Below are 25,422 nucleotides of genomic sequence, written 5' to 3' on the forward strand. Positions count from 1 at the left end.
ATAATATGCATCATTACGTCATCATTTTTTAAATATAAATGGCATATTTGCAAGAATGCCGCCTTTTAACTTAAGATTTACACTTGCCGCCTTTTTACTTCCAAAATGGTGACGTTATGTCACTTGCCGCTTTTTTCAAATTTCGAAAATCGTGGAAAAAAATATTTTTCAAAAATATTTTTGAATATTTAGATAGAGTAGGGTCACATTAGTCTAAAAATGCAAAAATCTCAAAATTGAAAAAAATTCACTTGCCGCCTTTTAACTGCCGACGGCAGAGCTGCTGTGCCACTGTCCGGCACTGGAATACTGACGCTTTAAAACTTTAGGGCTAGGTTTTTTGGAGGGACTAGAGGAAGTAGCAGAAGCCCACATCAGCGACATCGGGAACTTTGCAAAGAGCTGGAAGTGCTTTAACGCAAAGAAAGAATGAGAGGAAGGTTTGGTACAACAATACAGGGGTATCGCAATGGGCCCAAGGAGTGAGGGATCAAACATGATCCCATACCCCAGCAACCTAACCTAACCTAACCTAACTATACGTTTCTGATACTTAATAAATAATTAAACGGTACTCAAAATTGCCATTCAGTACTTATTAAAAGTTACTTTGTCGATTACATTCAATTTCTAACTTTGTTTTCAACCCCGGGATGAAAATAAGCTGTGATTTTGTATATATTTTTTGTAATTTTTCACGTTGAAAAATATATCGAGTTCACAAATAACAAAGTCAAAACTTGTTAATTTTTTTAAGAATATATAGAAACGCCAAAAATTGACATAATTTTTCGGACGATATAATTTGTTTTAACAGATTTGTTCTCACAGCGTCTTTCCAACATGTTTATGACATGTTTGTGACTTCTTCCAAACGGGTGTTAATGCGCAGGTCTCAAATAATGCAGTTTCTGATCGATTTCAAACTGTCTGTGAGAACAGCGAATCCCCTACTCTTCTTTTTTGATCTAATAATACCACTAATTTTAACTCCTACGTAATACCGAATAAAGAAGAAAACGAACAGGGAATTAACCAAAGACATCTTTTAATGTTTTTGGTTTTGTTCTTTTTAATGTTTTGTAATTTTGATTCTTGGGTCTGACCTGTTCCTCCATCAACTCTTCTAGGTCTGTGTCTGTATCCGAAAATTCGGACGCCTCAAATTCTTCGGAAGATTCAAAATCGCTCATTTCTTTTCTTTATTTTTTGAAGAAAAAAACACTAAACAAAAACAACACACGTTTTGTAGGTTCAGTTTACCAAGTAATGACGTTGGGTCGCAATACGCATGCGCCGGACACTTTACTTGCAAAAGATCCAAAAATATATATATATATATATATATATATATATATTTATATATATATATATATATATATATATATATATATATATATATATATATATATATATATATATATATATATATATATATATATATATATATATATATATATATATATATATATATATATATATATATATATATATATATATATATATATATATATATTGTAGATATACTCGTATTCCTGACCATTACTGGTATTATATCGGGTATTTACTATGCGGTCGTTGGAAATACCTTTTATAAAATTAGACTATTCATCTAAATGTACAGGTATATACCAGATACCCTGATTTTTGTTTTGTTCGACCTATTGAGTACTTATCCACCACCCGTGTCTGGTTTTTCAGGTAGAATAGCAGTGACGAAAGTGGTTCTTCGTTGGGAGCTGTCCGAGGAGCTGTCTATTTCGAAAAAGATTCAAACTTATGTTCTTTTTTTTAAACAGGACACTCTATATATTATTTTTTATTTTATTTACCTTGTTATGAGCTTTCGAAAATTATAATATACTCTATATTTATTTATTTAGGTACTGCTAAACTGCTAAACTGCTCTTATTTTATTTAACTTAATTTTACCAGATAATTTTGCTTTGCATCGTGATATTTTGATAAACTACACGGAAACACTTGTGTCTAGCCCTAGCAGGCAACTATTAAGCCCGACCAATCACGTTACAGTTTTTGACAAACACAAATGAATTAACACCCTTCAAATAACCACGCTAACCAACCTGATTGGTCAAGCTTAATAGTTGACTGCTAGGGCTAGACACTTCTCACGGAAACTGAACTTGTGCTGCTTTTAAATAACATGCCAATAACCAACATTTTACGTCGAATAAATTAGTTGATTGTTTTGATTACCTAATTTAAACCGACCGACTATGTAATAAAGTTAAATAATGCATTTTTACCCCGTTTATGAAAATAAGTATTTTAGAAAGCTCGTAACAAGGAAAATAAAATAATATACAAAATATCGTATTTAAAAAAACATATAAGTTTTAGTCAATTTAAAAAAAGACGTCTGAGTTACGTCACTGCATTCTACGTGAGACCGTTTTCACCTTTTCGATAAGTTATGATACAAAGGGGATCTAAAAATGCAATAATTTCAGATTCGCCCTGTATTTTGGGAAGTAAGAGAGCTAGGACATATCTGTATGTAGCATCTTTAGTTTCATAAAATAATAACAGCGTAATGTGAAAACCGTATCTTTGTATTTCGACTCATAAACGCGAAACCCTGCAAAACACATGAAAATGGGACACCCTGTACAGACGTACTGCCAAATCAAGAAATCAACTACGAATGAAATCCAAGATCGATTTAAATATTTTATATATTTTAATATTTTTTTGTGTTCGTGATAATTCCTTTGCTACTTCCTCCAAAAACCGACAGTACGTGGAAGGACCGTTTCGAGGAAGTAAACGGACGAAGTAGCGTTTTGACGAAGGAGGAAGGAACACACAGTCGCATAAAATCTACATTTTCCCATAGTAAATATATGATTTTTGAACGAAGGGACGCGAGGAAGTAACGCGAGGAAGGAGCGAAGGGTGAGTATGGGGCTTTATTAGTGAAGGACAACATCACAAAGTTTTTGCCATTTTTCTCAAAACTATGGTTTTGTCACTTGCCGCCTTTTAACTACCGATGGCAGAGCGGCTCTATGGTTTCTTCTTCCTCTCCGCATTCTCTGCAGTAGTCGTGGTCGGAAACTTAATAAACGTAGAGTTAGACGATTTCAAAATACTGTTAACCGGGAAGTATCAGACCAAGATGAACTTAACTAACAGTTTAATTGGTATAGCTTATAAGTAAGTAAATTTATACCTACCTACGCACTGTGTGTAAGACAGTTGAAAATACCCGATTTACACGGCACTCAATAGCTTAATAGCACGGAAGTCACATGATATGCTACTGAAGCAGCAATAGAAGCGCTCACCACAGTAACAGTCATCACAGTAACATTTGACAGTACTCTTAGGCTTTAGGGTGTTTCCGTTGCTTACCTTAGCTATGATTTTATGTTCCGTTTCTATCGGTTTTCTGAAAGTTTTCTTATTACGCAACACGGTTTCTGAAAAATTCGGATATAACTGTCACCAAACTAACCAGCGCGAGAAGGCTGGTTTTTCTGGTTTTGTTCGTCAATCAATGTCATTTATGTGACAGAAATCGAGCAAATATTGGAAGTTTGAGTGAAATTCTCATTTAATTTCTAAAATTTGTAATAATATTTTGTATTTACATCCAAAAGCAATGGAGGTAAGCAGTAAAGGTAAATAAATTTCATTAACTAAATAGAATGCCTTTTTAGGACTATTTAAACTTATCATGAAGCCGTTGTTTCTTAAAGTCAGGAACATTTAAGGAAAACATGAAAAACAAGACAACAAGTAATCGTGAATCTTTTGTAAGCTATAAAAATATAAATATTATTAAATAATATTAAAATATAATTATTGATTAGATTTGTTTATTGATCTATTTTAATATCGTACCTGCAAATCTTTACTTTAGCTGTCTAACGGGTTTAACAGTTTATTAATAAAGTATTTTTCAATATTAAACATTTAAAAGAAAAAGCAAACGCAAAAGCAGAGAATAGGTACATTAAAAATGCATAAAAGATAAATTTTATAATAGAGGTATTGAAATTTAGAAAACGTCAACATTTGACGTTTTCAGTATTTTACCAAACTGGTGTTTTTCAGGAACCGCTCTTTACCGTAGTTTACCGGTCTGGTTCGCCTGGTTTTGCAACGGAATACAGCCTTAATACGAAATGATTGTCAACACCTTGGTGTATATTGATTGTTTTCTTTTCATGTTTTTTTTCTCACTATTTTTATTACTCAATGTCATCGAAAAATATTTTTGCGCCACTCTATACAAACACCATCACCAAATGCCCATCTTTAATGATAAACACACATACACGGCGACCGCTGGCCATAATTAGTGGCACGTGAGACAAAAAACCTGTTTGAAATATTAACAACCATCTCGGTCTTATGACAATCTATACGCGGTCCAAGATTCGTTCGCATCATTTTCCTCTTTATTGTGTTTTATTTTGGTTAGTTTCGAGCACAAACATTAAAAGAAATAGATTGCTATATTTTCTTGATATAGTATAAAGGGTGTTTTTCTTTGATATACAAAAAATATATAAAAATTTTAAACCATAATAAGATGGCAGTCATTTTATAAAATTATGTAGATGACAGGGTACTGGGTATCTGCTGGACATGGGACGATGGGACCCATACCAAATTTAAGTGAGTTAATTTGAGCCTACCAGAAACAATAATTTTAATTTTTTTTTTATTTTTTTTTATTTGATTACCGGTCCCGCGCCCACAGGGTAGGCTATTCTTGAGGGCGGCCATATGGGATCCGCTATCTTGAATTTTACCAATCCGACGTCAGATTCGCGATCGATGACCTATTTGACTTCAGATTCGCAATCAGCGACCCAAAAAACTTACATATACTGATTTTGCTCGGATCCGTGTTTGTTTTTAAATTCGCGTCGGCCATATTTGATCCGCAATTTCGAATTTTGCGAATCTGACGTCAGATTCCTGATCAGCGATTCAAAAAAACCCTAAGCCGGTTTTGGTTAAGATCCGTGCGATTTTCCAAAATCATGACTTGTGGTAGGTTTTTTGAGGTTAGAAGGTTAGAAGATTTTTTCCTACTATATTTTCCTGAATTTTTACGGATTTTCACCAAATTTTTCGAAGTTAGAAAAAAAATGAGATGTCATAGCGTAATCCTGATAACGGATTCGTGCTCAGCATCGAAATGTGAAAACTGTTCGTCTAGTAGGAACTACAGGAAACATTTTAAAAACAAAACACCGCGACTTCAGCCTAATTGGTGGAAATCGAGTTTCGAGTTTGTTTTTGAACCTGAAAACATGTTTCTATGTTCTATTTACAAAGTACATAGTCCTACAATTTTCATCAAACCCCGCCTTAAGAAATAATACTGCAATTTAATATGATCAATAAGTTGATAACCTACGTATAACTCCTAAATGATCATTAGGTACTACATGACAATGTACAAAACAAACACAATACGCTTTAAGACTGCAGTGACAGTGCTGCTAAAATATGAAAAAAGTCTCTTTCCAAAAGTTAATTTTACTTAATATTCAATACCCTAGGTGTTTTTCATTATTCTATCTATTATACTTTTAATGTTCATGGATTCTTGTTGTATGTTTTCCATTTTTAACGCCGCTGTGTCATCTCGAAACAACAACGAGTACATGCAGACTCTCACCTGTTGGTCGGTTTAAGTTATTTATATTTGTCTTACTAATTATACTCTGCCATCATAATTCATAATTTATTCCAGTTTCTTTAAAGTTAATTCAGTAGTAGCCACAGCTGTAAATTATCTGGTTTTAATTTATTCAGAATTTCTTCTAAGATATTGATAATAAAACGCATATTAGGGTATCATAAACTAGTTTAATCTACGACAATGTGTCATTATGACACATTTAACGTTGTCATTTGGATGTCATTATGGCTTTCATAATATAGTCTATAAAATGAATAACTTTGAATTTTGACCGTTATTTTTTACCAACATGGCAAATATAAAATCCTTCTGTCAAAAAAGTTACTGATATTCTTTAAATTGAGTGCCTGAACGAATCAGATAGGTAACTCTTTTTACTTACGTGAAATAGAAAAGGAAAATAATAAAACAAGTGACAGTTCTTCCTCTTCTTGCAAAAATCAACACGAAATGTCATAATTTTCAGAAGTAAAATGTTATCAGCTTTTGACGTTTCTAAATATCAGACCAATGCCGTCTCTAATAGAACAGCGTAGAAGCGAGATTGATGACGTCACACTAGTTAGATACTACGGATTAATAAATATGTTGTAGAATACATGGAGAACATAATTATTCCTCCTATTTTTGGTTTGTATTTTAACAATGATATAGTTTTACATGAAATATACATAATATACAGTTAATTAATATAACATATATACCTAATTATAGTAATAAATACTTTGACAAATAAACTATGAACCATAAAAATGCAGCAAATGTTTTACAAAATACAAATAATGAATAGGTACATAAGATAATGGGTAAAATGTAAAATATATTTTAAATTTTGGGGTTTGAAAATTGATCTAATTTAACAAAAAACATTCAATATCTACTAATAGTGATGTATTATTATTTGCATTCACAAAATTTATATGTATATTTTGCAAATATCAATCTTCGAAAAATTATATTTGCAAATAATACAATACCGTCGAAAAAAAGGCGTCAGCGATGGCTATGAAATAAAGATCGCTGTCATTTTATATGTAAAATTATTCTAAAATTTTCTGATTAAGTTTTCATTTGGTTTTTCATTATTTTTATTTGGTTTAAAAAAAAACGTTTCGACTAACATTATAGCCTTCTTCAGTGTTGTGTCATATGAAAATAGTGTCGAATATAATCCAAAAAATTACATACGTTTATACAATATACAGGGTGTCCGGAAATTAATGCAACAAAATTTGGTCATAGAGTCTTGAAAAAAAATAGGTGATCCGTATTTTTTATTTTTGGCGAGTGGCCCCCCTCTTTGTATTTACAGCCCCCTGAATTTCGCACCTAAAAATATTTTTTTTTAATATCTCAAGGCCCTGTTGGACGAAAATCACTAAATTTGGTACACGTTGTTGTATTAAAAAAAAACTCTTTTTAGGGGCGAAATTCAGGAGGCTGTAAATCCGAAAAGGGCGACCACTCGCCAAAAATAAAAATAGGGGTTATCTATTTTTATTTCAAGAATCTATGACTAAATGTTGTTGCATTAATTTCCGGACACCTTGTATATTGTATCTATTAACTGTATATTACGTATGTAGATTTCATGTAAACTATATCATTGTTAAAAAACAAAACCAAAAATACGAGGAATAATTATGTTTTCCATGTATTCTATAACATATTTATTAATCCGTAGTATCTAACTAGCGTGACGTCATAAATCTCACTCCGAGGCTGTTCTATTAGAGACGGAATTTCGTTAGCATAGCAAGGCACGGCCGTAAGTCGCTAACCTAATAAAATTAACACTAGAAAAGCCCGCGGGACCTGTCAAATTCAAAGTTATTCGTTTCACAGACTATAGCACTAGTGCTATTGTGAATTCATAATAACACGCAAATTTTAACATTTCCCTTTACACCAATCTTCAAGTTTTACATAGGCTTGCTCGTACGTTTCTCTTGATTTTTCGGGAAGTAGGGAATCGACAACGTTTTGCGCAATGCCTTCAATATCCGAAGGGACACTTTCAGAATCAGAATCACCCATATTAATATTATTTTTTCCTTTTTGCTAAAACTGGACGTTTAACACAAAATTGAACATCAATACATAGGTAAATGAAACAAGTTTAGATTGGAAAGTGCCCATAAGGACAATGTAAACACTATTTGGCGCTATTCTTGCAACGGTCGCGACCCAAAACTTTTGAAAATTTCGGAGCGGTTCGGCTTTTTCCAGAATTATATCGCCAAATATTGTTTATTCAAATTTATTATTATTTTCGTTTAATTTTATAAATAAAATACAGTGTGTTGCTTTCAAGAAACTTTATTTTATATTACGACGCATGCATGTATGAAATACCTTTGAAACATTGGAAACCGACGTTATGCCACGATCCACGATGGTTTTTGCAGTTCACAGTTTACAGCACAGCTTTTTAAGTTTTTAATGCCACTTTTTCACAATTATTACCGGTTGGAGTAAATAAAACTTGAATTAAGCTCACAAGACAGCAATAATTACTTTGAAAATGGATGCTATAAACACTTTTCGGGATTTCTTTAATGAGAGCGGTTTAGATTTTGAAAGATTATTATGATTTTTGAAGATTCTGACTTTGACAAGAGAAAATTATTTCTGTTTTAGTTTGCCGTTGTTCTTAGCGACCGCTATAGCAGCGCCAGATCGCGTATAACGGTCGCGACCCAAAATAATTTCGCGACCTAAAATTTTTACGGGCTTTCCAATCTAAACTTGTTGCATTTATCTATGCATCAATAATTGAGTTGTCAAAGTCAAAATGGAAACAATCAACAAGCACGATTACCACGGCGTCGACTAATATGGGCATCTGATAATTTTGAATTTTAATTTTTATGAGAAATTTTCTCTTTGGATCGTCCCTCGTGTCGCGTCGTAGATTAAATTTTGAATGATACACGTTCGATACGAACTTTTTAATGAAACTTGTGTAACTAAGCCTTAACTTAACGTTACACGCGTTTCATTATGATGTTCGTATCGAACTTGTATCATTAATAACTATTATTATAGCACAAAAATAATACCAAACCAAAATATGAAATCAAAGTTCTAAGCATTGTACTTTAGTTAGTTATTGTAATTTAAAGTTTTTCCAAAGTCCCCGTCTGTCGGGGTAACTTTGGGACAGATAAATTTTACATGCAAAACGCCGTAAAGAAGCATTTTGTACCAAAGAAGAACACAAAGATATATAAATATAACGCTAAAAAAGTTTGAGAAAAATATTAGGGCAGTAGATGTATGTTTCTTTTAAAAAACTGAATAAGAAGACAAGTTTTTTTATTAAAGAACTAACAAATACAGATAGCAAATAGATCAGTTTCACAGATTCTAATGATCCATCATTCTGTCAAATCTTGTCAGTTTTCAAGAAGATAGAAGATATGTTCCCAGAGGAATCACTGACTAGTCAGCACGTTTGTCATTGGTTAAAATGCGTAGAAACCTGATTGTTAGTCTGGTTTCTACACATTTCAACCAATAAGAAACGCGCTGACTAATCAGGGATTCTTCTGGGAACAGGCCCAGAGAAAAGCCAGAAAAATTGACGTCAATGATTTGACATAATCGTCAGTACCAATCATTAATCCTAAAATCCTCTAACACGGTATTGCCAACTATTTCAATCTTATTATCTTATTATAAATATTATATGGAGCGATCAAGATTTATTTTACTTACCCTAGGTATAATGTATTCTATGTCCGAGACCTGATCGTGTGATCCGTGGGCCTTCTTTTTGGGCTTCTTCTTCGGCAGAATTTGGACCGAACAGTAAGCGAATTGACTATCCAGGAAGGACACGGCTAGCACGGTGGCGACTGCGATGCGCAGCACGAACAAAGCTGCAAAACAAGACGAAAAACAATAGTGAATAGAAATGAACGCAATAAATAAATAAATCGTAGTTTTTTCCGATGTTACGTAATACCACTAATATTATGGTTATTAAGTGCGAAAAAATGTTTAAAGTATATTTCCAACAAACGATGCGATCATCAGAGATGGAAAATTAACAGAAACTACTAAATGTTATTGATTAATCTTTGTTTCCGCAATATTTGTATGTAATTCTTTATATACAGTGCTGGAAATAAAGTCAGAGATTTGTTGCTTTGGGGCTTGGGCAAAGTTTTTTGTTATTAAGAGTCCATTTCACTAGCCCGAAAAAGTAGCAAAATAAGCGTTCAGCATTTAACGTTTTATGTAAAACTGGCTCGGTATTTTTACACAAATGAAGAAGGAAATTTAAGATAAAGAATTATACTATATCCGTATTGTAGCACATTTTCAGACAACTCGTTTATTTTTAAGATTTTGATTGTCAAACATCAACGAAATATTCCTTATGTTTGGACTATATTTTCTCGAAAACAAGGACATAATTTAAAATTCCGTTACAATACGGAGATAGATTGAAGTTTTTTGATTACAGTGATATAAAATTTATATGGTTTTGTAACAAATTGCTCGCTATTTTATTGCAAATGCTGAAGCTCTGCAAACCTTAATCAAGCCTTAATCAAAGCACGTGTGTTTGTAATTTTGGGTGTGGGTTAACACGACAAGATCAGGCTAAGTCCTTAGGCAGATTTCTGAAATATAATATATATTTCCTTCAACCACACACCCGCTATACCCGACTCCTGAGAGCGACCCGAACAGTACCGTGTAATAAAAATCTCATTTTTTGAAAACATTTCTAATGTGTGTGTGTTTTAATTAACCATTTTTGATGATTTTTTAAACAATTTGTAGCTGAATTATTTGACTTTCTAGTATCTCTTTCCAAATTAAAAATTAAAGTTACCATCTGTCAATTATACGAGGGAAAACAAAATATTGATAGATATTTTGGTGAAAGTTTGATACACCCTGTGGGGTACCGTTAACAAAGCAGGAATTGAAAAATTATTTTATCATCTATAGATGTATCTTTTCTCGACAGTTTGTTTTTTGATTCACCTCAATAGCTTTATTTTTTTTGGAGATATTCGCTTTTGCAGAAGACACTTTTTTCGTATATTTTACATTAAAATCATGCCTTTGCTTTTGGTCCTAATCAACAGACCTACAAAATAGTGGTTATGATTTATAAAATCATTTTATTATTGTCTGTTGGGCAGTTACTCTAGTAGATATGGTTTTAAGTCCAAAAGTTAATCTCTACCATGATCAATTAAAGCAACAATAGCCGATACATCTGTACCAGAATAAACGTCAATAAACAATAATAATATGACATTTCAATAACAATGGCATTACAAAATCAATATACTCTTTCTCAGGTAAGATTTCGACAGACGATGACAGAAGAAAAGCAGATGACGTTGGGACGTATTGGTATGGGTATTGGGTACCAATCTATTTATTTTACTAAAAATGTTTCTAATATTTTTTAAGTTAACTATGGATGGGTTTAAATATAAATCCGTCATACGTCGTCTCTTGTTGTTTTTAACCAGTCTTATTGGTTTATTTCAAAAATGACAAATCATATTTCAATATTATTGGTTTAACGGAAGCACAAAACATCCCCCTTTAGAACTTCGTCTGTCATGTTAAGAAATGAACATTTTTCTTTCTACCATGAGAAATGAAAGTAAATAATAAAGTGCCTCTCGTGTTTGTTCGCACTCAAAAAATTTAAATTAATGCCTGTTTTTAATTTTTAATATATTTTTCAAATTTACATTTTTTTAATTGAAAAGTAATATATTACATTTAAATGAAATATACTACATTACAATTAAGTCAATTACAGGATGACAAGCTTGTTTTTTAAATAAAACGTATTATAAAATTTCAATATATGTATATTTGTCGTAGGTATGAAAAAAGTAAAATATAAAATGGACAAACGCTTACTTACATTGCAATAAAACTTCCACTTTTAGTTTTGCAATCCAAACGCAATATTTCTATTTCACAAATAAAAATATCCGGCAACACTAAAATCACTGAAACTTCCGCGGCTGACAACGAAAACTGAAAAATATAACGGCACTTTTTGTTTTGGACCTGCATATCAACATTACGCTGTATTATTATGTGTTTGTTGTTGAAATAATATAAAATATCTAATTATAACTTGTAAATTTTAATATTTTAACATGATTTTAACTACTTTTGACAATAACTAACTTTTTATCAAGATGACATTTTAGACGGCAACTGACATATATGTCATAATATTTGAATCTTGTATGTAATATAATTTAAATTAATATAATGCAACTTTATACTAAGAAAACATTTATACATTCACAAAATTCAACAAAGTCTAATAATATAGTTTGAAAACAATGAATATTGAATTAAAATTGAAAAAGTTAAGCGCGACCTCTTGTTTCAAAATTAGATGATTAAATTTTCGCAATTTTTACACCATTTGATGACCGGTGGCGCCTCTAGTGTTTGTTCGGGCGGTTGGTCTTTTACTCCCGCTTATGGCCAGGGCCCAGTCACTCTTATGGAGCATTAAATTACAAATTGACGATACGGCCCACTATAGATGGTGCTAATTTACGTCGTGTATATATGGTTGCAGAACAGTTCTTCGTGTATGTATGGTTGCTTTAAACGTTACGATTGGCTCGGTCTTTAAATTCATTTTATGAATTTTGCGATTGATTTCCCTCTTCCATCCACACAGTACTTCAAATACTCCTTTATTTATGCTTCAAACTATATTTAAGCTGCCTTTATTTTGTTTTTAATACAAAATGTATTTCTCGTGCTTTTTATTGTATTCCGACTCCAACTTTTTCATATTATATTATTCAAAGGTAGCCATATTTCTTAGTGCTTCTTGAATTATACAACTGTGATGAACTGCAACAGATGAATTTTCAAAGTATAAGCAGCCTCTAGGATAAATTTTACATATCCGTTGTAGCAGGCTGAATTCATAATTTATTACCATAAAGATATAATTCTCGTCAAGATATCTGGTGGTGTAGGGGATAAGGCTCTCGTCTAGCAACACGAAGGTAGCCGGTTCGAGTCGTGCCGCCGACACAACTTTTTTATTTAATAAATAATTATTTTGACCTTGAAGCCCTGAGCCGCACTCGGCCCGCTATAGATGGCAGCAAAAATTTTGTTCGCTTTTTTATTACATTGACTGATCGTTCTGTAGTTATTCTGTGCTTATGGCCATTAAAGAAAAAGTTCTAAAGGGGGATGTTTTGTGAACGGAACGATGAACGACAAACGGACGTCGATGCGTATGAACTCGACTTAGACCATTGCCTGGAAACTTATATGGTGAAATTTTGATAAAATAATTTAGTACACACTAAAAACAAGGTATGTCGCTAGTGGTAGGAAAAATAATTTTTAGAGGTTACTAGTTTATTTGGTTGCCTATACAGGGTGTTTCCTAATTAATCTAAAAAATATAAAATCGTTAGAAAACGAATTAAGGCGGGCTCTTAATAAGTATATTTATTTTTTTCTCGACAACCGTTTGATGTATAAGATAAACTCAAAAGATCAATTTTGTTGAAAAAGGATGGCCAGTCAAGAAAAAAATAGATTTTCTTTAAAAAAGCAGTGGTGTACCATTTATGTTAAACAAAAAAATCGATTTTTTTAATTTTTAACACCCTGTAGATCAGAAAGGAAGTACTTTAGATCCAATGGTTATATAAATTTTTTTTTAAGAACACATGAGGAATCACACCATAATTTTTTTAGACTAATTCGAAAACACCCTGTATATTGCCAACTTGACAATGACTGCTGATAAATCAAAAAATACCTTTTCAGTGAAAAAAACCTGATTTTCGCAGGAAAAATTTTGATTTTTATTGAATTTGGGCCTGCGTTTGCAAATACTGGTTTGTTTTTTAATTTTCTATCTATCTAAATTTTAAATATCATAGTCAGAAATAGTTTTATTACTTATTAACTGTAAAAATGGTGTTTTCTTGTTGTGTTGCATCTTGCAAAGAAACTAACAAAACTACAAAAATGTACGTGTTTCCAAAAGACGATAAGGTATGTATCTTAGATAAAAGAAAAATATATGGTATGTATTCGTTGTTTGATTTTTTTTCGTTCGCTTTAAAATCTATAAATGTCGGTCTATTCATTAGACATTAGACAGCCAGTCGACTTACGATCATTTACATGAAACTCTGTAAAATAAATAAAAAAATAAATTGTAAAATATATATATATTCTTATGTTTTATTAAAGTTACTCTGATATACTAATATATCAGTGTAACTTTAAAAATAAATCCTTTGAATTCAAATATAAACATAAAAAATATTTACAGCAGAAAAGGCGAAGGCGCTGGGTTAAACGTAGCCTCCGCTAAAAACACGGAGGGGCGCTTTGACCCAAAATTTTACTATTAAGTTTCATATCTATCTTAATAGTAGATTATTTTCTTTTATCTATGACTTAAGATTTTTGAGAGTTGTCAAACTCTCGCCTAATTATAGGTTATAATTTTGTGTCAAATTTTGTCAAATAGAAATGACAAATGTTTTCCATTTTGCATTTCGGACTGTGCTATTACGTGTGTTTCGTGTTTTTTAAAATTTTAAGTGAAGGAAAACTCAAAGGGGAAATTAAGTGTAGACCCAGACCATAGTTTACAGTTAATATTCGGTGCCCAGAGACAGTTTGCCAGAGATTATGACCAGAAAATTGTATTAGCCACAAATAAAGTTTGTATACATACCAAAAAAAGTTTTATTAAAGTACAGTACAGTTTATTAAAGTACACCCTTGCTTATTTTGTATTAACAATATTGTAATTGTTTTTAATAAAATAACTCTTAATTTTTTTCAATTTTATACAGTTTTTTTTCACAATATTTTGAAGTAATCACTTGTCACTCAAATTTTTAATATATTAATTTTCTGCTATGCGTTCCAATTGCACCAACTTATCTCTTTTTAAAATAAAATAAACTACTTTGAAAATAAAATGACAGACACATCTATCACTGTCAAGAATCTTTTCGTTGGACAGACTATAACCACTCTATTATAAGTGTGTTGTTGAGGACCCAAAATCAATGCTAAAATTGCTTTAAAACTCTTACTGCCTTATTCAAAAGCGAATATCTTAAAAAAAAATAAAGCTATTGAGATGAATCAAAAAACAAACTATCGAGAAAAAACGGACCTAGATGATAAAATAATTTTTAAATTGCTTGCTTTGTTATCCAACATTTTGTTTTCACTCGTATAATTGACAGATTGAAACGTTCATTTTTAATACAGAAAAAAAAACAATTAATAGGCAAATAATTTAGCTCCAAATTGCTTAAAAAATCGGACTATTAGAACAAAATATATTCAACTTTTTTTCGTGCCGAGGAGTGTAGAATCCACACCGGAATGCTACATACAGAGCCAAATTGCATCTGCATTTCCCGCGAAGAATTGAATGTCATCGATCGTCATTTCCAAGCCAACTTGACGCAGTTTTGTTTTTCATATTTTTTTTAAATAAATAATTAATTTCATCATAGGTACAGTGTTTAATATAAATAATAATCATGTTTTTTAAAAATAAATATAAGGTACAGTCCATTTTTTATGTCTGATCTTATTTTTCAGAAATTAACAGAATTTGAAAAATATCTTTGAGGACTATTATATACAAAGATACAGGAAGTGCTAAAAGCGATATTCGCTAAGTGAGAAATGTCTATATTTATTTCCCAGAATATATATCAACATAATGGCGTATACATAGCATTAGTATACATGTATATATATCAAGAAGATTGATGATATATAAATATATTATTACCCATAACGTTCACACGAAATTGAATTACTTTACAGATTGGATTATGTGATTTTTTCATTTCATATTGATCTGCATTGTCTGCTGTAGATGTTGCGTCAAACGCAGAATCCCGTTATAGATATAACTGTTGAAAATGATAAATACATTTTTGTGTATTATATAAATTTATGTTCTAAGTAAAATCCATTTCAGAATATCTTCCTGGATTCTATAGCATAGTATTATAACTTATATGAAATATATACAGGGTGCTACAAATTCGAGGTACGAGCATTGGTATCTCGGTAACCGTAATAGACACGAACATGGTTAAATTAGGACAAAGTTGCGCTTTAGGATGTTCACCAAGATGCCATCAAAAAAGTTTAAAAAATTTCAAGGATTGCTGAGTTTTTTGGAAAAAAACTTATTTTTTTGAAAATCAATTTTATTTTTTCCAGTCATTACTTTTTAGAAAATCAACAAGCTAATTGCACATTGTTATTGCCATTTTATTAGGGCTATCTGATAGTATTTTTAGATTTTCGAAGTAGCTGATAATTTGTGAAATACAACTTAATCTTTTTAAATACGGACCTGCATTTTTTATTTTAGATTTTGAAGGACCGAGTTCCTCCTGAGTACAATGAGCCACACTTAATATTTTTTTTGTTTCGGACATTTGAACACAATTTATTTAAACTAATTTCAAGTCAGAGTCTGTTTGGTCATTCAAACTTAACAATGACGTGGGGTAAAACATTGAATACGGGAAATTAAATACAATGAAATAATAAAAAATAATATAAAATAAATAATATAAATATAATACAACAATCAAATAATTTCAAAAAGCGAAATCAATACATTTCAACATTTACAATAAAAAGTACAAAATACCATCCGGAAGTATTCTTCAGATCTGTTGTAATCAGAAGATCTGTTCAAAGAGCTATAAATAAGATTGAACGAAAAATAAATATGTCCATTAGGGAGGGTGGTAACCCTTTCGAACATGTGAAGCATTAGAAACTAGTTTGTAGAAGTTGATTTATTTATAATAACTACGATTAATATTTTGCATATTATTAGATCGTACACTGAGATTTCAAGTTCACAATACAAATTGCTGACGGGATATTATTTATTTGAATCTTTCAATTGGCTGGATTTTCCTTATTCAATATTAATTAGGGCTGATACCTATTGTTGCGATGAATATAATCAGGTGAAATAATTTAAAAAACCAGAGTCGGACTTGAAATTATTTTAAATAATAATTAAATAGTTTTGTTATTGTTAAGGTACCCAAAACCAAAAAAAAAGTATCAAGTGTGGCATATCATTGTACTCAGGAGACCGAGTTCTTTCAAAACTTCTAATAAAAAATGCAGGTCCGTATTTAAAAAAAATAAGTTGGCCTGTGTATCTCACAAATTATCAGCTAATTTGAAAATCTAAAAATATTATCAGATAGCCTTAATAAAGTCGCTATGAGAATGTGTGTAATTAGTTTTTTTAATTTCTAAAAAGTAACTAGAGCAAAAAATAAAATTAATTTTCCAAAAAAATCCGTTTTTTTCGAAAAAACTGGGCAATCCTTGAAAATTTTTAAACCTTTTTGATGGCATCTTGGTGAACATCCCAAGGATCAACTTTGCCCCAATTTATCCGTCTTCGTATCTATTACGGTTTCCGAGATACCAATGCTCGTACCTCGAATTTGTAGCACCCTGTATAAAGTATACAGGGTGGCCCGAATTGAATTCAGGAAACTTCGGCAGCATATTCTGCAGATAAAGATAAGCAAAAATGTATGTCTTAAAATGCTTAGATTCGGAGGTACAGGTGGAGAAGTTTCACTTTTAAGTTCACTTTAAACTTATTTCGATTTTTTTCAAATAATTTCGATATATGGATCAAAATTGGTTTTGGGCGTTTTTTGACATAAGAAATTTGATTTCGATGTGTCAATATGACTCCAACTTATAGGGGGCGCCACCTACATATTTTTGAACTATTTTAAAGTGTAATAACTTGGCTTCTAGGGTCCTCCATTTTAATATTAGAAAAGTTTTAAAAATTTCGCATCAAACCACAGTATAAGTGTAAAAAAAGGTGTTATAAAAAGTTTATGTGATAGGACAAAGACAAACAAACACTAAACAAAGATACAAACCACATCCAAAATACATTAAATAAAAACCTTATTGTTTATCAATAAAAGATGGTTGATAGTCAATTCAACCATCTTTTATTGATAAAATATTAAACGAAATACAAACCCCGAACAATAATAGGAAGAATACCCACTGGACAACAAACAAAAAATGTAATATACAAAATACCATGTACGCGTAAATGTGATAATCTATACTAATATATAAAATCCTTAAGTGACTGACTCACTGATTAATCACGATCCTGCTCAAACCACTCAACGTAAGAAGCTCAATTTTGGCATACAGGTTCGATAAGAAGGGATTTTTCGAAATTCCAGTTCCAAGAGGGTGAAACCACCCCTCAAATATTACAATATTTTTTATTTAAAAAACGGTCCGAAAAGTTTCCGAAAAAAACGCTTAAACACGTATATTTTATTTTGTTTTTTTACATATTTTAAGATTTTTTAAAAATGTATACAAGGTGTTTCGAAAAATTTGGTCATTGATTAATCACGATCCTGCTTAAAGCGCTTGACGTAAAAAGCTGATTTTTGGAAAACGGATTGACTGTGGGGTGTAGAGGTTCGATAAGAAGGGATTTTTCGAAACTCGAATTCTAAGGGGGTGAAACCACCCCTCAAATATTAGAATATTTTTTATTTAAAAACCGGTGAGTTTTTCGGAAAAACTCTTAAACACGTATATTTTATTTTGTTGTTTTACATATTTTAAGATGTTTTAAAAATTTATACAGGGTGTTCCATAAAATTGAGTAACCACGATTCTGCATAAACTGCTTGACGTTTAAAGCTTATTTTTGGAAAACGGATTTTTCGAAAGTCAAATTCCGAGATGAAACTACCCCTCAAATATTACCAAGTTATATAATAAAATCGCCATATTGTTTTTTCTCATGCTGATATAAATGTGTGGAAATTTTATCCAGTTTGTATGTTAATGGAAATTCATGCTTTGCTTTATCATCACCATTACCATTATACAAGACCCTTAAATTTTCGAATTAAAGAACATAAAGATTATTTAAGAAAGGGCGATTTTCGCGAATCTAAGATTTGTCAGCATTCAAGGGTCAGTCATTCATGTTAGCATTCATTTGTCAGCATTTATTAATAAGCAAAAATTATTATGAAAGACGATAGCCCCTAAACGAAAAATAAAAGACGCTTTTTTAATATAAATAAAAATGTATTACCACAGGTATTACTCAGGCATCTGTAGACGTCGGTATGGCTATCGCTTCTTTGAATTTAATGAACATAACATAAGTAAATATTTAAAACAAATAAAAAATAATCATATACAGGGTGTTTCAAAACAAATGCGAAAAACTTTAGGGGGTGATTCCTTGTTCAAAATAAAGGGTAGTTTGCTTTATAAACGTTGGGTCAAAAGTCAACCATTAGGGAGATATCGCGGTACAAAGATGGCGGAAAAATAATGTTTTTATTTTTTATCTTCAAAACGAAAAGAGACTAATGAAATTTTATGGAAGCATTACTGTTATGAAAACACACTTTCAGGTAATTTTTTTACTTTTTTAAGATGAGTGGAAGGGGTTGAAATAAACTACCCCTATCATTCTTGTTAACCAAATTTAAAGAAAAAACTTATCAAACACATGCAAATGCTTTAATTTGGATAGTTTAGTTTGTTTAGAAACTTTTTTATCTCTTGTGTTTTTTTGATAAAACTCACCGATTAGAAATTAAAAAATAAAATGTAAAGCATTACATGTCAGGACAAAAAACATTTTTAGATTAAGAATCTAGTGATAATATCGATAATAATAATCATCTAGATAATAACGTATTGCAGTAGAGTAATGTCAAATAAAATAATATTAGGAACATCCTAAAAAGTAACAGGGGCCGACTAGATTTTTTCCTAAAAATTACAGCAGCCCACTAGATTCTTTATCAGAAAATGTTTTTGTCCTGACATGTAATGCTTTACATTTTATTTTTTAATTTCAAATCGGTGAGTTTTATCAAAAAAATACAAGAGATAAAAAAGTTTCTAAACAAACTAAACTATCCAAATTAATTTTTTTGCATGTGTTTGATAAGATTTTTCTTTAAATTTCGTTAACAAGAATGATAGGGGTAGTTTATTTCAACCCCTTCCACCCATTTTAAAAAAGTGAAAAAATTACCAGAAAGTGTGTTTTCATAACAGTAATGCTTCCATAAAATTTTATTAGTTTATCTCTTTTCGTTTTCAAGATAAAAAATAAAAACATCATTTTTCCGCCATCTTTGTACCGCAATATCTCCCTAATGGTTGACTTTTGACCCAACGTTAATGAAGCAAACTACCCTTTATTTTGAACAAGGAATCACCCACTGAAGTTTTTCGCATTTATTTTGAAACACCCTGTATACAGAAAGTTTGATGCTTTTTGGTTTTACCTCATTAAGTAATCGTAGTAATCGTTAATTTTTGAAGTTTAACTTGATATAATGTCATTTTAACAGAACGTCAACGGTTTTTATAGACCCATTCACTGCTGACAATTTGGTCTCCGTTGGATAACGCCAGCGGTGTTTACAAAAAATAACTATTTTATTTTATAGATTTTCTTACAGTGCAAGTGGCAAAATACCCACAGGACTTTTTGAAGAGATGAATCCACCACAGAGGTATAGACATTTAAAAAAATATATTTGAAAAACTTAAAACCTCTAAAAACCAATTAAATAGTCTTTAAAATTAAAACATAATTAATTTATACTTCGTTTGAAAAAAAAACTTTTTAACCACATTCCTTTTAAATTTAATTTTGTTCCATTCTATTCGTTCCATTTTTATTTTCCACTTTGTTCTAATTAGTATTCAGATAAAAACCTGACATTCCTTACAAATGAGAAAATAATGTAGATTTTTTACAAACCTCTCAAAACAAGTTATGTTTTTAAAACTTGCTCATTTTGATTTTGTAACAGTATACTCTCTCTTATTTAGTTAAACATGGAATAAATTGTAAAACATTGTCGTCAAAATCTGCAGATGACAATTACTTTTGCTTCTCTAGGTACTGTTATGAAATTGCTAATAAGTGTTAGTCTAAACAAAAATAGTTTCCTACACTTCAAAGTTACTAAATGCTTTCTCCCCCTTTCTATAGTTATTATTCTAAGTTTTAGACTAATAGCTTACGATTAGAGGTATTATACCACACATAATGTAGTATCTTAAATGAAGCTAGCTAGTATACCAAGAAAGTTAGGGACACATACATTATATGTCTCTGGAGGGACCCAAGTTACAGTTGATTGACTAATTTCATATTCAAGAAACAGATGTTTGAGACAGCGAGAATATATTATCCTCATATTTTATAACATTATATAATGTTTCTAAACAGTTAATGATTTTGAAAATAGTAAATAAAGACGCTGACCTAAACAACTTTTAAATATAAATAAAAGTTACCTTGATGATATAGGTACGTGTCAATTTTTATTACCACTTGTTCTACAAGTTTTTAAATAAATTAATTACCAATTTACATTCTTTAGTAGATTAATAGTTTTGTATATAAACTAAAATAATATAGATATTTTTTTCTACATTCTTTAGATAAAAAGACGTTAATGAAACTATATGAAAAGTATCATTACAACTATTTCAATTAAAACGACTCAATTAACAACAAAAATAGAAACAAATAGAAAGAAATTAATCAATCAGAAAACAGACGATTGTTTGGAACCTTGTTTCATCTATTGCGATGTACAGTATCTGTAAAAATATTCCTCTAGGAGATGCAAGACCTTGTCGTTGGTGGGAAAACTCCTAATCAGGTGTTTGGTTTGGTTTGGTTTGCCCTCTGGCTGGCTCTAAGGAGCATCTCACTGCTTTATCCCTGTCGTCACTGCAATTCCCTGTCGTGGCCAGGGAATTGCACCAAGATGTATAACGATGCAGGATGGGACTACCCTCTCCGTCATACCAGGCACCCTCTACTGTCTTTGGTTCTCTCTCACCGGTAGAGGGCGTGGGGGGGGGTCTTGGCTTAACCGCCCGGATCAAGAGGAGACAACATCACCAAAAACCTAAATCCTACGATGGCGAAACCGGGTCAAAGGGATGCGTGGCTAGATAGAAGACTAGTCTTTACTGGTCTCAACCTTGGGGCACTAGGGGGCACCACATTGTATTTACCCCTTACTTCTACATGCGGAGCTCTGTAGAAGTGGACAGATTATCCCTAGCGACTCGTTGGAACACTATGAGATCTAGTATTAAAAACACCACCGTTGAAGCTGGTGGGATGTCCCCTAGCGATACTGAGAACGTTAACAATGAAAGTTTCAAGGGACCAAATCCAAAGGGAACTACAGGAGAGGCGGCTGACACTTGCTTGAGATCATCCTCCACCAGTGACATACAAGCTACCACCTCCTCCAGCAAGGGTCGGAAGCCTACCTCTAGACTTAGTTAGCAACACAAACTACCGTTTCGTCTATCCAACCTGGGTCAACCAGGCGGGCGAGACAATCCACTAAGAGTAGGTCTTAGTAAAACAGAAGCACGGAGATTCCTCCCATTGCTCCACGAAGGACTTGCTCTAGAGGCAACAAAAGCGAAAACACTCATCGGAAAAGGTGAGGGTAAAGGAACCAAGAAACAGCCTGGTGCATCTCCATCAAAGGACAAGAGAGGGAGCGAGAACCTTTCATCTCTGCTCCGGCAAGGAGAGAAAACAGCCAGGATGGCAAGCCGTCCAACACCGGGAGACAAGCAGGGACGTATCACCAGCTTTGCTGCTATTGCTGGAGAGATTGCCCTGACCACCGACCAGCAAGCGGCTCTAGAAGAGGCGGTACTGGATGAGGAAGTGGCGACCGGATCGCAACAAAATGTGGGTCAGCTGCGTTTTGCGGGAATACACTTTCGGTGGGTATGATACCCATACATTGTGTATCTCAAGAATCGGCGAATTCGTAGGTGGAAATCGCACCTAAGCCTAAAAATTGGCAGGGGCCATAACTGGTTGCAGTGAAGGGAGAAAAAATCCCTAAAGGGACAGCCATCACCACCAAGGGGAAAGACACCACCTATCTGCTGCTCCTTATCCAGGCTCAGTAAACTCCAATGTAAGGACATCGAGTTGGCGAGTCATCAACTTGAGGGAGGAGGGTCATGGTCATGTCCTCACAATGGGAATTTACCTCAAATCCAAGGAGGCAATAGAGAAAGAGACTTATCCTCTATTATAGAAACGGAACAACACCAGTATCAGGTCTAAGGAGAGACCAAGTTAAAGAGATGAAGAAAATGGAGACAATGGAGACCTCCAGCTTCCACGTCACGGGTACCTCAGCCGGAGGTAAGCTCCTTGACTGTGAAGGACACGGAGGTCCAAACACCAACCGTGGAAGGGTGTATCTGTCAGATGAGGATGGGAAATACCCTGTCCCCTCTACAACAGGAAAATGTATGATTGGTTATAGACTGCGTGATGAGTTATAACTTAAGGAAGGGGGGCACAATAGATCTTTAAGGTCGCAGTGATTAACCCCCCTCTCACTCATTCTACATTCTACATGGGATACCGTTGTCGACATCTTCCCTGACTCCTTGGACAGACTTTTAGAATCTTAGAATTTAGAATGAGTGGGAGGGGGGTTAATCACTGCGACCTTACAGATCTATTGTGTCCCCCTTTCTTGAGCTATAACTCATCATACAGTCCCAGGGCTTTGACAAAAGTCAGTATCTGGGACGGTTTTATAGAGGGTAGTTCTCCATCTCCAATATCAGTCGTACCAAAGTTCATGCCACGAATGGTTGTCGTCTCGGCGCACTCAGTGATGAGGTGTACTGGTGTTTCCCCATTTTCCCCACAGAATCTGCATTCGCCGTTTTTTCTTAATTTCAATCTACTGAGGTGTTCATTGAGGAGACAGTGTCCTGTTAAAACCCCGTGACAATCCGAAGATTGTTCTTACTTAAACCCAGGAATGGACAGACTTAATTTAAATATACACTGGATTAAAGGTTTTATATAACGTAGGTACGGGTATAATATTTCTTGCAATATTTAGCTAACTATATTATTTTTTTGTTAATCTTTTAAAAAGAATCGTTTAATAAATTTGTAATTGTAGAAAAATTCTCATATAAACTTAAACTAACATCAATATAATTATTAGCTTATATCAGACAAAAACCTAATAATGCCTGACATAAGAAATCTATTATCGCAGTTGCAGGAAATTAAATAAGAAACAAGTAATAAAATAAAGTGTACTATTAGTAACTTAATTACTCAAGATTTATTGCATTCTCCAATAGCTACTACAATTAAAACTCTGCTAACATCATTTATAAAACTGACATTTAACGGTGTAATTCTTATAGTTAATGGGTAATAGTTTCTGAAACATTCCGTTAAATAATGTTTCATTTAACATTAACACAAAAATAATTGAAATCATTAGTGGAAAGATAATCAAAAAATATATAGGTAATAGGTAAACTTTTCCAAACGAGAAACAACTGAAAGCGGAACTGAAGAATCTGGAAGACTCCATCCGTAACTTGGAATGGGTGTCCTCCAACGGTCTAAGACACTCGAAAAAGTTCCTCAGAACTTACGACCGAGAAAAATCAAAGGTTTTCCTTGATTTAAGTAAAAACAATCTTCGGATTGTCACAGGATTTCTAGCAGGACACTGCCTCCTCAACGAACACCTCAGTAGGCTGAAGCTGAGAAACCACGGCGAATGCAGATTCTGTGGGGAAAATGGGGAAACAATAGACCACCTTATCACTGAGTGCGCCGAGACGACGACCATTCGTGCGATGAACTTTGGTACTGCTGATGTCGAGGATGGAGAGCTGGCCTCTGTGGAGCCGGTCTCAGACACTGGCTTTTCTTAAAGCCCTGAGACTGTATGATGAGTTATAACTCGTTATAACTCAAGAAAGGGGAACATAATAGATCTGTAAGGTCGCGGTGATTAACTGCCCTCCAAACATTCTACATTCTACAACAGCTAAACTTAAATAAAGTTGGAGGAATAATAAATTTGAGTAACAAACATATTAATAACAGTATGCCTGTTTTACAATATATTTTAAGAAGAATTGTATGACACATTCTTAAGTTATGTTAATGTCAGCTGGGATTAGAGAATACAACAAAAACATATCTATAAAAGTATATAAACAATCTGAACAAACTTGGAACATTACATCAGTTTGGAAGTCTCACGTTGAAAGCGAAAGTTAAAAAAAGTCACATATAGTTATGGTCATAAATGGCAAAACAGAACTGTGTCTACTGATGCTAAGGTATACTTTGGTAAGTCCTAGTGTTATCATCATCTCTGTTAAATGCTAAAACGAGGCAAACTAAGCTGATTTCTTTTATAATGGGTTGTAAATAGTTTCAATATCTTACCATGATTATATCGAATTCTATGAATTCCATGAATATAAATATTATACCGATTACTGAATATTTTTTAATAGGTAATTATAGTTACAGAATAATGGGCAGTAATAATCAATAAGATAAAACAATCTCGATCTTCTTAATAGTAGAAACGTCCTTCAATATTCCTTGGAAGAGTTGGAAGCATTATAGCCTTGTTTAAAGGATTATAGTAATAGTGAAAGAGTAATGAAATAAAGCAGCCCTTACCTTCCTCGTTACGGCAATCGCAATCCGATATCGGGACAATTAAAAAGCGCCAAGACAATTTATAAAGCCGACATCTAACAAGCACTTTCTATAC

At 32.6% G+C, this 25,422-nt stretch overlaps 1 protein-coding gene across 1 annotated transcript in view; it reads right to left on the reverse strand.

Annotated features, from left to right (window-relative positions):
* LOC115880601 (serine-rich adhesin for platelets-like) overlaps window positions 1-25,422 on the reverse strand; it is a 189,245-nt gene that overhangs the window by 24,750 nt on the left and 139,073 nt on the right. The window contains exon 4 of the mRNA XM_030897874.1: window positions 9,410-9,573. Within this exon, the coding sequence (XP_030753734.1) occupies window positions 9,410-9,573 (164 nt within the window). The remainder of the gene's footprint in view (window positions 1-9,409; window positions 9,574-25,422) is intronic.

This window comes from Sitophilus oryzae, unplaced genomic scaffold (assembly GCF_002938485.1).
Source record: "Sitophilus oryzae breed Bouriz unplaced genomic scaffold, Soryzae_2.0 scaffold_1639_pilon_pilon, whole genome shotgun sequence".
Classification (NCBI taxonomy): Eukaryota; Metazoa; Arthropoda; class Insecta; order Coleoptera; family Curculionidae; genus Sitophilus; species Sitophilus oryzae.